At 33.2% G+C, this 12,408-nt stretch overlaps 1 protein-coding gene and 1 long non-coding RNA gene across 2 annotated transcripts in view; both read left to right on the forward strand.

Moving 5' to 3' along the window:
* Positions 1-382: 382 nt before the first annotated feature.
* Positions 383-2,735, forward strand: LOC124454561 (thyroxine 5-deiodinase-like). Its single transcript, XM_047005336.1, has 3 exons — positions 383-463; positions 1,284-1,669; positions 2,157-2,735. The coding sequence occupies exons 1-3, from the start codon at positions 445-447 to the stop codon at positions 2,436-2,438; spliced, it is 687 nt and encodes a 228-aa protein (XP_046861292.1). The 5' UTR covers positions 383-444; the 3' UTR covers positions 2,439-2,735.
* A 7,132-nt stretch (positions 2,736-9,867) lies between these two features.
* Positions 9,868-12,408, forward strand: part of LOC124454563 — a 6,912-nt gene continuing 4,371 nt past the window's right edge. Inside the window, exon 1 of the long non-coding RNA XR_006951516.1 lies at positions 9,868-9,965. This is a non-coding gene — a long non-coding RNA (uncharacterized LOC124454563). The remainder of the gene's footprint in view (positions 9,966-12,408) is intronic.

Genomic DNA, 12,408 nt, shown 5'->3' on the forward strand with positions numbered 1-12,408 from the left:
AATTTGCATTGAAATTCTCACGAAGACACGCATATAATATTGTTCATTCTCTTCTTTGAGTCACGCAACGTCAACAAGAGTTGTGAATTTTTAGGTTTGAGAAGCCAGTTAGAGAAGTCATAGGACGTAGATGTGGCTTTAACACGCGTTTTTAGAGATTGTACTTTATTCATCATGTTTCTAATAAATTTTGCTTCGTCAGGTAGCAATGAACCCAATTTATTCATCTTTTATGCTTTAACATACATCCAAAAATACTTTAGAAAATTCTTTATGCATGATGCCTTATAATAATTTTTTTGCATTTACGCAGCATAATAGAAACGCTTTACCTGCTGCTTTAATATTTAAATTTTAAAAATTGTTTGTGTGGGAGAATAAATTAGTTTTTTCTTCTAGCAGCTGAAAAGCTGTTTTGTAAATTTCCAATTGACTATATTTACAATGTATGGATCTCTGCAAAGTAAGAAATTTTATTATAATTTTGCTATTGTTCAACCGAATAGTTTTTGATATATTACAGAGTTAAACTTTCACTAGTTGACAGAGGTCATTTTACTAAAATATGCTGTCATGTAGCAATGTAAACTATTTGTTACAACGAATTCGTTGCTAATGTCCTTTTCTGTGGACATTTAAATGTCACTCAATCTATTGACTTCTCTTCAAACCATGCAATCACAGATCTGATGTAGAAAAATAACTGAACAACAAACACACTAAGAACTCTATTTGAAAAATAAGGCCAAAACTCCTTTGTTAAAGATTGACTGTTTTTTTGGTTTCGCGTTCATACTTTGCCAGCAAAGTAAGAGATACTTCAAAGAGTGACTTGTAAGCTTTGTAAAGGGGGCCTAAAATTTAGACCTCGCAGAACAATGGTCAAGCTAGTAAAGGTGGATCAAATTGCTTTTACAAGTTCACATAAAATTTCGGAATTCATAGTTTAAAATGGCATATATATTATGGATACTCGTATATAGATATAAATGTAATACAATCTTATGTTAGACAGCTAGTTCATATGTATTTTGGGCAACATAAAATTTTGTGTGCATTTGGACTGTTCTTAAATTCAAATGTGGGCTTTGTGCTGCTTGTCCAATCAACCATAAAACTTTTTTCTAATCACATACATATTGTCTTGATAAACAAGTACGTCCTTTCACACAACAAAAAAGCCCTATAATGGTGCACTAACTCTCACACCAATATATGGCATCTCTTCCTTTTGTCTGTCAAAATGATCATGATTAATGTTTTATGATTTCATGAATAACTAGGTTTAGGGTTTGTGCTCGAGAATGGTATGAGAAAAGTGACGGGATTAAATATCCCTAAAACCAACTACTGGGAAACATTTCTTGGATGGGAAATGTTTAAGTCAGTTTGGAAATCAAGAGTTGTAGATATTACAAAGGAAATGCGAAACGGACTGGAGGCACAAAATGTTCCCTTGGTAACACCTGATGGAAAGAAATATGTGCGTTTACTTGATTTACTTCAAGCTGAGAGAGCAGTAGTCGTGTACTTTGGCAGTTGTAGTTGCCCAGTGTTTATGAATAAACTGAAAGAATTTGGTGTTCTAGCTCAAGACTTTTCAGATATCGTGGATTTTGTCGTTGTATATATTGAAGAAGCTCATCCAATTGATGGATGGTCTTTCAAGGTAAATTCTTTTATTTCTTCAACATAATTTTGAATTGATGAAAATCGTAGAGTTATATTATAGCTACGTTATTCATTATGAAGAATAGTTTTTCCAGTATAACATGAATAGAAATTAAACGGCTACAGGAATTTCGTGATTTATAAAACATTCTTTGTATAACTATAATAATAATAACGAAGCATATAAATTTCATCAGGTAAAAATCTTTTGCAAACACTCATAACATTTTAGTAGGCTATATAGCCAGACAATATGTTCTGCTGACATAATAATAGCTTTTTTATCTTACTGATAAAAATGGGACCTTTTTCAAAGGCAGAAATACTGAACTTCTGTTGAACTATACTTTCATTAGGCAAAAACAAAGATGTTGTTTCAAAAAGAATCGTCCCTTTCATTATTTGACAATCTTTTGTGCATAGAAAAACATGTCTTAAGATTTCTTGATAAAGTCATGAAGGAAGCTAATTTCACTTCCTTTTAGAATAACTTTATCAAAGTACGAAAGCATCGAAATCAATATGAAAGATGCAAAGCCGCGCAAAAGCTACAAGAACTCAATCTTCCATGTCAAATAATGGTAGATACAATGGACGACAATGCAAATGTGGCCTATGGAGCGTTGCCTGAGAGACTCTACGCCATCGAAGAAGGTAAAGTCGCATACGTGGGCGGACAGGGACCAATGAATTCATCAATGAAAGCAGCACGTGACTGGCTAGAGTCATATCGCGAGAAAAACACATTTAGAAGATGGACAATCTAACCCAGCGAGCAAGAACTGTACAGAATGCAAACTTCGTATAAAGACATTTTGACATATTTTGGCCTTGAGGTTGAGACTGTTGTTTCTTTATCCCAAAACATTTTTTAAGCGATTGACAATGCCCTAATGTATGATAATGTACAGATATGGAAAAACATATTTTAAAAGTGAGATTTTTACAAGGATGCGTCGACAAAGGAACTTTGAAGACATATACACATGCATATTTTTCTTGTAATTTACAAAAGCTTAAAAATACAAGACAATGTAGGTTTCTATGCCTTTAGTATATCTAAACGTGGATCATGAAGTCAATTGAAATGAATCGACTATTAGGAGCAACCAAAGTAGAACATACATATATATTTGAGATCACTGGGGAGTTTTGGTCAAAACAGGCAACCAAGACAATTGAAATCTATTGCAAATACCAGTTTTTGCATGTCAATACTTAAGCATCGTTTAAGGTTAATGGCAAAAGTTTTAAGTCGTAGGATAGACATGCAAACCTGCCACTTTTAAATCATTTTATAGACAATAGTGATGGAATTTAGTATGGATAAGTTTAAGGAGCCAGTATTGAAAGACATATAATTGTATTGCGTATTGTATGCAAAAATGAATCAGAAATAAGTTTGAAAAAGATAGAAACATTTTTATGAGGTACAGTTAACGCTCTTGAGGGCATTTGCGTGAAAGTTATATACTTAATGTGCAAGAGAGAACCAATAATTTAAATATGCAAATGATACAATGGTTGGCTACAAGCGCAAGCCAAAAACTACGTTTCAAACGACTTTCTCTCCCTTACAATTTGTAATAGACCGTAAAATTTCACCATTCAACTGTCAAAAAGAACTGCTCAATTTTCTTATTTTTATTTGGGAAGACGTTATAGCCTATAATACAAATTTCAATTCTGTTGTTAATCATATTTAACCACGGTTAGATGTCCTACAACAGTCACAAATGACATTTGACGTATGTATATATGTTTGTAGATGTAGATCACCCATGACAATAAAGTCCTAAGAAGGACTGTTCGTGTTGATGTTGACTGACCTTTCGACAACCTTAGCAGTAGTCATCTTCAGAGTTCCCAGGTTCAAACCATTCACTTTAAGACATATATAGTCGAACTTCATTCCAACAGCACTTAGTGAAAGAAAAATTATTTAGTGGATAAAAAGAATCTAGACAAATTACTGTATTATACGTCCAAAGCCATGAATCAATGTTGAATGTCGTGAAATGGTATTGGTAAGGTCGAAAGATCAATGCTACTCCAAAAGCGAACTAGCTAGTGAAGTGGGTTACAGCTAAAGAAATGTCAGTGACTATGAAGAGAGTAAGAACTGTGGAAATTATGGTCCAAAACTAAAATCCCAAGAATGAACAGTGAGAGAGTACCCACATTGCTTGGGGAAATTATCACGTGACAGCCTAAAATCCCATCACACGTAATGGCGGACCTGGGTTCTTAATTTTAACACCGCCAAGAAAAAAAGAACCGCTGGTTTTGTTTGTAAACAGTTTAGGTGAAGAAAATGTTGAGATTGTCCCCTCATTTTTCATAATTTTTACTTTGCTTAGATATATCTTGTTCATAAACTTTTGTATCGAGAACTTAAAAATTACAAATAAAGCCCCTTTCATTTTTCTGTCACGTACAAATAATTAAACGTCATTATGACTAGAATGCACCTGTTTTAGAATATATATAACAAATTGTACATTTTCATTTGGCAGTTAATTAAAAACAAGTATTTTAAGAACTTATTGTTTTGATAACACAAAATTTTGCGTCTCATCATTTCTGTTATTTTGAACTTTTTGCTGTTGTGCTACTGAAAGTAGAATCTTTTTATAACATTCAATGACTCTCATAAAAGAGGGAACTTGGATTAGTCGGATACGCTACTGAACTTAAATTCGACATACGCAATATCATGCAAAATGAAAGACTGAGTATATCTTTTGGTATGCAAGAAACTACTGGCTTACTGTTGAAGACAAATGACAAGGATTTAAACGATACATCTTCCAATTAACAACTACACATTTGACATTTTGAATATTACTACTTTTTGTGCAAAAAGAAAATCAGAGCGTAATGATTACCGATTTTCCAGACTTAACTATTGATAACATGACTAAACTATAATTCTGACTGTAGATATTTTTGTGATAAAGGTTGAAAATGGCAAACTTTGTGTACAAGGCGCTCAAGAAGACTATATTGAATCGAACTGGAAGCAATGTACATGGAAGGAAGGACTTGAAATGAATTATGGTCTTATAAAGGTATTTATTACGAATGTCTTATTTATAAAGGTATACTACCTATAAAGGTAAAATTTGCAAGCAGAAAGCAAATTTTCATTATGAATGTCACTGCCCAAAACATAACTTTTGGTTTTGAACTTAAATGCAATTGTAACCATTATTTCAAGTATGTGTACAAAAAACGCTGATGTATATAGCAAATTTAGGTTTATAAATTTGTCGATTTAGATGCTGGAATTTGAACTCATAACAAAACTTCAAGCTAATTAATGTTTTGTGGAAAAAAGGAATTAAAATAATGTAAATTGCAATGACAGATCATTTGCATCAGGCTTGGTTAACACAGTTGAAGTGAATATTATTAGCACAAGCAAAGGCATGTGACATAAGTATTGATATTAGCACAAGCACGCATGTGACATAAGCATTGATATGAATGCAAGCATAAGAAAAAAGGCTGTAGCAGAAGGTTAAAGAAGAAGAAAGAACACGACGTCTTGTTTTAGAGAATTTTTTCAAGAACCTACTTTTTTTAACAGCCTGTATACTGCAAGTTTCTAAGAGTTCCGTCACAAGCTTAGTAACTGGAGGATGGGGTGTCTCATAACTACACGTATATGCATGATATGCCGAGTTAATGAAATCCTTTAAAACAATTGTTTACAGGTTATGACGTATACAAATATGATTCCCTCAATCATAGATCTTGTTATGGACCTGTGTAAGGCATTCATCATATTAGATGTAAGGATGCATTGGAAAATGTTTTTCATGTTCTGCTTGTTTTGTTTTTCTAGTCTTGTAGTTTTTTTAAAAAATGTAACAACACGTACCTTCGTGTGTTCTATGGTGGTAACCTCCGTATTTCTAACTGTGACTATTGTTGCAAACGATGGTACTTTAAATTGAATGGAAAAGAATGTACTCCAACAATTGAAGGTGTCCTCTACATGTGGAAAGGTAAAGGAACACAAAATATTCATCGTCATCGTCATATAGAGGGATATTGTGGAAACATTAACAATGGTACAGTTATTGTTGGATTTTATGTCGGCGATTGCAATCAAGGAAACCCTGGAAATGCAAACAGTGGATGGAATTCAGTTTCTCGAATTTTGATCCAAGAAGTTTCACCACCTCAGACTTAGGTCTGAACATTTTGAAGTCCTTACATCTTGTAAATTTATATTGATATTGCATAAAAAATGAAGGTATACATAAAGGTAGACATAGAGTAAGACATAAGTGTAGACATATAAGGGTAGATAAACACGAAGAAAGACACAAAGGTAGATTGACATAAAGATAAATATAGGTTGACATCAAGTAGATATAAAAATAAACATTATAACATAATGGAGATGGGTAGAAATTGTGTGAAATAGTCACAAATATTATAAACAGTTCTTACTTAAGAAATTTTTTTAAATAATCTACTTGATTGAAAAGCAAAATACAAAACATAGAATAAGTGTGCTTTATGGTAAAAAGATTATAAATGGTGTACGCGTTGCTGGAAAAATTCAAAATGGGATGTTGTGATTAAGAATAAGGTTATACGTGAAGGAAATAGTAACGAAAAATGTGATCACTTGAACAGGAAAAATGTTATATTTGTCAAAGCTTAAGTAAAGTGTTAATATCAGTGTCAGTGTTCGTCAAAGTGCTGGTGTTTTCTTAGTGTTGATGTTGGTCTTTGTGTAAGAGTTACTGTTTTTTTACTATTTTGGTTTAGTCTTACTATTTTAGTATTGTAATTTCTTAAAGTATGTTTTAAGTTTTATTTTTATGTATTTATACAGCTATTTCGTTGATGACAGTGTTCTGTACTGAAGAAAAATACTGTATAAATATTATATAATTATAATAATAATAATAATAATACTAGTCGTGATGTGTTGACACCCATAGTGTTTGTGTTAGTTAATGCTAGTATATTTCTCGCATTAGAAAACTGGTGGAAAACAGAAAGGAAAAATGGGTGGAGAGAAAAAGGAGAACATGAGATGGAGGACGCTTGATGAGAAAAGAGGGAAGAGAAAAGAGAAAGGAGAGAGGAGGGAGAACAATAGAAAGGAGAGAAGAAGGAGAGAGAGAAAGGAGAGAAGAGGGAGAGAGAGGAAGGAGAGAAGGGAGAGAGAAAGGAGAGAAGAGGAGAGAGAGAAAGGAGAGAAGGGAGAGAGAGGAGAGAAGAGGGAGAGAGAAGGGAGGAGAGAGAGAGAAAGGAGAGAAGAAGGAGAGAGAGAAAGGAGAGAAGAGAGAGAAAGGAGAGAAGAAGGAGAAGAGAAAAGAGAGAAGGGTGAGAGAGAAAGGAGAGAAGAAGGAGAAGAGAAAAGGAGAGAGGAGAGAAAGAGAAAAGAGAGAAGGGAGCAGAGAGAGGAAAGGAGAGGAAGAATGGACACATTTAACGATGATCCTTACATGCCTCTGACCTTAACACTTTATCCTTCCACTTTATCCACTTCGATTATTCACATCTTCCTTCACCTTTATCCTTTCCACACTCTCATCTTCCACATTTATTCATTTTGTCACATTTCTCATCATTCATTTCTGCAACACTCACATCCTTAACATTTCATATTCTCACCTCCTCATATACCTTCATATCGTCCACAAGCAATTGTACCGAGCTCACTCAGTGTACCCCCTACATTGTACTGACATTGCTTAGTCCTCCTCCTTCTACTTAACACTGACCAACCACTCCATCCCGAAGGTAAATAACTTTATGTCTTATCATGCAGGGGTTTTCAGTTCATAAAATACTGGAATTCTGTTGTGCATCTTTTCTTGGAACTTATTCTATATATCTTTGGCGACTCATTCAATCTATGGTAAAAACAAATGTGAATAGCCAATGTAAATAGTTTATAATATTGGTCATAAATTAAGAAGTTTAGCAAATTCTAAAGTTTTTGATACTTTTTACTAATTATTACAGGAATTTGCATCACAATCCATCTATTTCGCATCACAATCCATCTATTTCGCATCACAACAAATCCAATGAATCTATGACATTGCTCAAAAACCACTTACCGCCTTTGACGACGAATTTGACATTGACCTAGTAATTATTTTTCTGTATCACACAGCTGGATTGCTAGCTATCAACAATGACAAATGTTTAGGAAAGGAGTTCTCGATAACAACATTGGCATACGTAGTTAGCATGAGCTTTTCTCTTCTTTGTAAGGACAAGTCAATAGGGGACCCTATTTTTTTGTCTGAAAAGTTAATGATATTATATATCACACATAATTCCAATGATCATTTACAAATATTTAACAAAATACCAATATGATTTGATGAAAAGTAGCGACAAAACTACGACGTTAGTATTGTAAGAAAACACGAAATTTTGACGTACGTGAACTTATTCAAACATAAATTGAAGTCTAAACGTTTTGCATGATTTCTTAAGCATCAGAATGACTCTCAGTTAAGTTGTAATTAAATCTGCTTAACTTCACAAACGCAATGAAAACATTAGTGAGCTCAAGTTATTTAAATTTATCTTCCAAAGAGACAATATAGCTGTATAAAGGTTATGAACTTTAGAATAGGCAATAAAATAGGATTTACTTAAACATGTACAATATTTTATATTAATCATGTCTATAAAAAAGATAAAAATAGACACGGCATGGGTTCCATCTAAATTTCTTCCTCTTTAAGCGAATTGATATCTCGTTTATGTCAATTCTCTTTCAATCAAAAAACGTGATTGATTGTTATTTTATAACGTATTTTTTCATTGCAATACAATACACACTGTCGTTTTAAAAAATAATTATATTCGAAAAAATCTATTCTATGAAACGCTTTAAATGTATATGATGACATCTGAAAATAGAAAGTGATATTCACCACAGCTGGTGGTGTTGACAAATTCATGAGGTGCTTTGCGTCATTTGCCAAAATGAAGACGAAAACAGGATCGTATATCACTTTAAATTCTCGGTCAAGTTCAATTTCTTTAGTCATATTGGTTTCTACATTACAAGATCATGAGGACCTTTGCTCTCTTAGCGATTTTTGGTAGCGTTTTTCTCGATGGAAATGTCATATCTCAAGTATATGCAACTGCTGAACCATTTACTCGTGCATGTACTGAGCTCTGAGTGTTTGTTATAGGCTGTTACCTATAAATATTTAAATATATAGATCTACTCATGGCAAATATTCAAGAAAAGGTTATCAAACTGCTCATCTTTCTATTCAAAAAGGATTTCTTATCAAAACGATTGTATTTCAATCAGCGACAACATTTTGCTTGCCTAAGATGAGAGCAAGACTAATCCAGATGTTTTTATTTATACACAATTCTGAAATCATTCTTGTCATAGTATTAGTTATGTCTGAATGGCGTGTACCCATATAATTTATGATGTTTACTGCAGTTGTGTTGTCATACAGTATTCTTATGAGCGTGATCTCAATATGCTTTGCAAAGGCGTGTAGACCTCGTTAGATAGCTAACATTTCTAAATAGTCAATGTTGTTTGTAGACTCGGATTTTTCCATGTACCACTTGTGAATGTTCCTTGATGCCATGCCTCCCACCCCGAGAGGAAAGCATCAGTAGTAATTGCGTACTGGTGTTTCTTCCTAAAAATTTCTGAAATAAATTTTCAGCATTAAAAACCCACCAGTGTAATTCTGTTCGTGCACCCCGTGCTATTTTCATATTGTTATATCACAATTCCCTTTCGCATCCTTCAAGGCTTTAGTTTTATCGTTTTTTAACTCTGTGTTCATATTGCATAAAAGTAATCAAAGTGAAAAATAGGTAATCTATGTTGCTGTATGAGAAAAACATGCTGAACATATAATTATATTTATATATATTAGAAAACGTGCAGCCCTAACGTGAATTGTGGCTTCTGGAATTCGAAGTGCCGCCAAAGATTACTTAAGCTATACATACAAAAGAAAACACTCGAAGCACAACTAGCAAAAACACAAAACATGTTAAAAACTATTGAAAAACATTTGACAAGGCTTTCAAAAAATGTCAAAAACTAACAGGAATAAAACAAAGCTCAAAGGAGATACAAGAGAAGGACTGTGCAGATCTGTACAAAAAAGGTGAAAAAAAGAACGTGTTTATCAAATTAATCCAGATGGCCAGGGTTACTTTAAGGTTTTCTGTGATATGACGTCATCTGTTGGAGGTTGGACTGTGTTTCAACGACGTCAAGATGGAAGTGTAAACTTCTATCGAGGTTGGAAAGAGTATAAACAAGGTTTGGTGATCTGAAAGGCGAATTCTGGCTTGGATTGGAGAAAATATACCGACTAACATCTGCAAGGCAAAATAAACTTCGTGTAGACCTGTGAGAGTGGTCAGGAAACAAAACATATGCTGAATATGATTATTTTGCTGCAAAGAACGAAAATGAAAAATATCAATTGAGTCTTGGAAAATATTCTGGTAATTCAATAGGCAAATACGAACAATAAAAGCACACAAAATTCTAAAGGTTAATATGATAAAAATTATATCAGCATTAAGTTAAAATGCCTTGGATGCTTGGAGTTTGCATGAACTGATTTACCTTTTTCGGTAAATATATGTCATAAGAACAATATATTGTTTAAACTTATAAAATATAACAAACAAACAACCCCATTGATAAATCAAAAATTATTTTGTCGTGTGAATACAGTTTTGAAAATACCAGTAGAACAACTAAATTACAAACTGCAACAACTAATCCTGGACAGGCAATACTAAAGAGATATTCAAGGATAAAGACTAATTTACTCATTAAAATAAATTACAAATTCAGCTTTAGCTTTGTGTACATCAAATTATGAGCAAGGGTTTGAACATATTTTTATATGAAAACACAGGTGAATTTGGTATATTAGTTTAAATATTTCTCTACATAATCAAACAACTAAACGATGAGAAACATGTTAGTGCGAAAAGAACATCTTTATTGTAAATATCTTTGTCAATTGTCCATTGAATAAACCTTAATATTACACAAGCATTCAAGTAAGACTGTAGTAGCAAAATGTAATGCGTTATAAAAGATTTTTCTGTTAACTGTGTGTTCTCTTGAACACAATTATCGCCATTTAGGAACTGCTGGGGACTCATTATCCGCCCATAAAAACAAAGCGTTTACGACAAAAGATTCAGATAACGATACAGATGTTGAAGGAAACTGCGCTGTACATGCTAAAGGTGCTTGGTGGTATTATTTTTGTTATGATTCCAACCTAAATGGGTATTATTATCATGGAAATTATCAACCTTCTGCATCTTGGTACAAAGGTGTTGTTTGGAAAGATTGGAAAGGATTTTCGTATTCTTTAAAATTCACTGAAATGAAAATGAAACCATCAGGAAATTTTTAATAAAGTGACGATTTCATGACTATAATGAATATATCTGTAGTGAACATTATGTATTTTGCCGTAGAATTTGTTACTTATAGTCTTTACAATAAAATTAATCTCTACAGTCTTTATTCGTGTTGATTGATTGGCAGATGGATTTTATTTGACTTGGTATAGTATTTACTGAAACCGTGTCGCAAAAAGCAACCAACTTCAGCTCGCTCTTGTGCATAACTAAAATTACTAAATAAGTTTCGTGATTTTTACCATAGTGAAATACCAGTATCTGAGCTTTCAAATGTTGCGTGTTTGTATCAAAATATAAATTTCCTTTCTATCTCCTTGAAGAAGAAAAGCAGCTGCACCTGTCTATGATTTCTTACATTTTGACTTATATCCGTTTTAGTGTTTAAAATGCTGAATAATTTGATAATAATTAAATTGATAATAATTAAAATATTAGCTACTAATAATAATAATATTAATTAAATAAATTTGAATAATTTTGTTTAATTTTTTACTGCCTTCAGAATATTTGCAAACCGTTGAGCTTTTTAAGCAATGTAGCTATGTATAAAAAAGTGAAAGGTTGCTAGCGGTAACTCGATGGCAATTGTTGGTATGTTATTGGTAACCTGTTGAGATATTTGTAACACGGGCGTTTTAGGCAACTCGTTGTTGCCATTGGTAATTAAGTCGTTTGTAGGTTAAAGATAGTTTGATGAAACTGAACGTAGTTGCCATCTAGCGTACAATCGAGAGTTTGGGATGATGACCGTGGACCAATGAAAATACGAATGATTCCAGTTAGGCGAACCAGAACGCCATCAGGGTAGTGTTATTCATATTCAGTTTTGCTCTTCTGATTTCTTTTGAAATGCAAATCACCAAATCAGCGGAATATATGAATATGCACCCCACCAATTAACGTTCTAGTTACGCCACTGATTCCAACCATGTTGAAGACGATAAAAGCTTTATAGCTCTGGCGAAGACGAGGCTCCAATACCAAAACAATCGAGTAACAGCACCGAGTCTTCTGGAGATATTGTTCAAAAGAAATATCGATGAATCATATTTACACTTTCAAAGGTCGTTGGCTCAAGTGGTATATAGTAGTGGGAATTGTTCATGATCTTGCTAAAGACATGAAAAAATACATACCAGTGTCTTTGCTTTAGGACAATAAATCTGATTTCGAAAGTGAAGAGGAAGCAATCACCACAAGAGATTTGCAATAAGATTCAAAGTGTTCTCTGCAAAATTTTTATATACGGATGGAGTGCTATGAGAAGAGTACTATAAGTAATGTCATTGACGAGGAATT

Source organism: Xenia sp. Carnegie-2017, unplaced genomic scaffold (genome assembly GCF_021976095.1).
Source record: "Xenia sp. Carnegie-2017 unplaced genomic scaffold, XeniaSp_v1 HiC_scaffold_3, whole genome shotgun sequence".
Lineage (NCBI taxonomy): Eukaryota > Metazoa > Cnidaria > Anthozoa > Malacalcyonacea > Xeniidae > Xenia > Xenia sp. Carnegie-2017.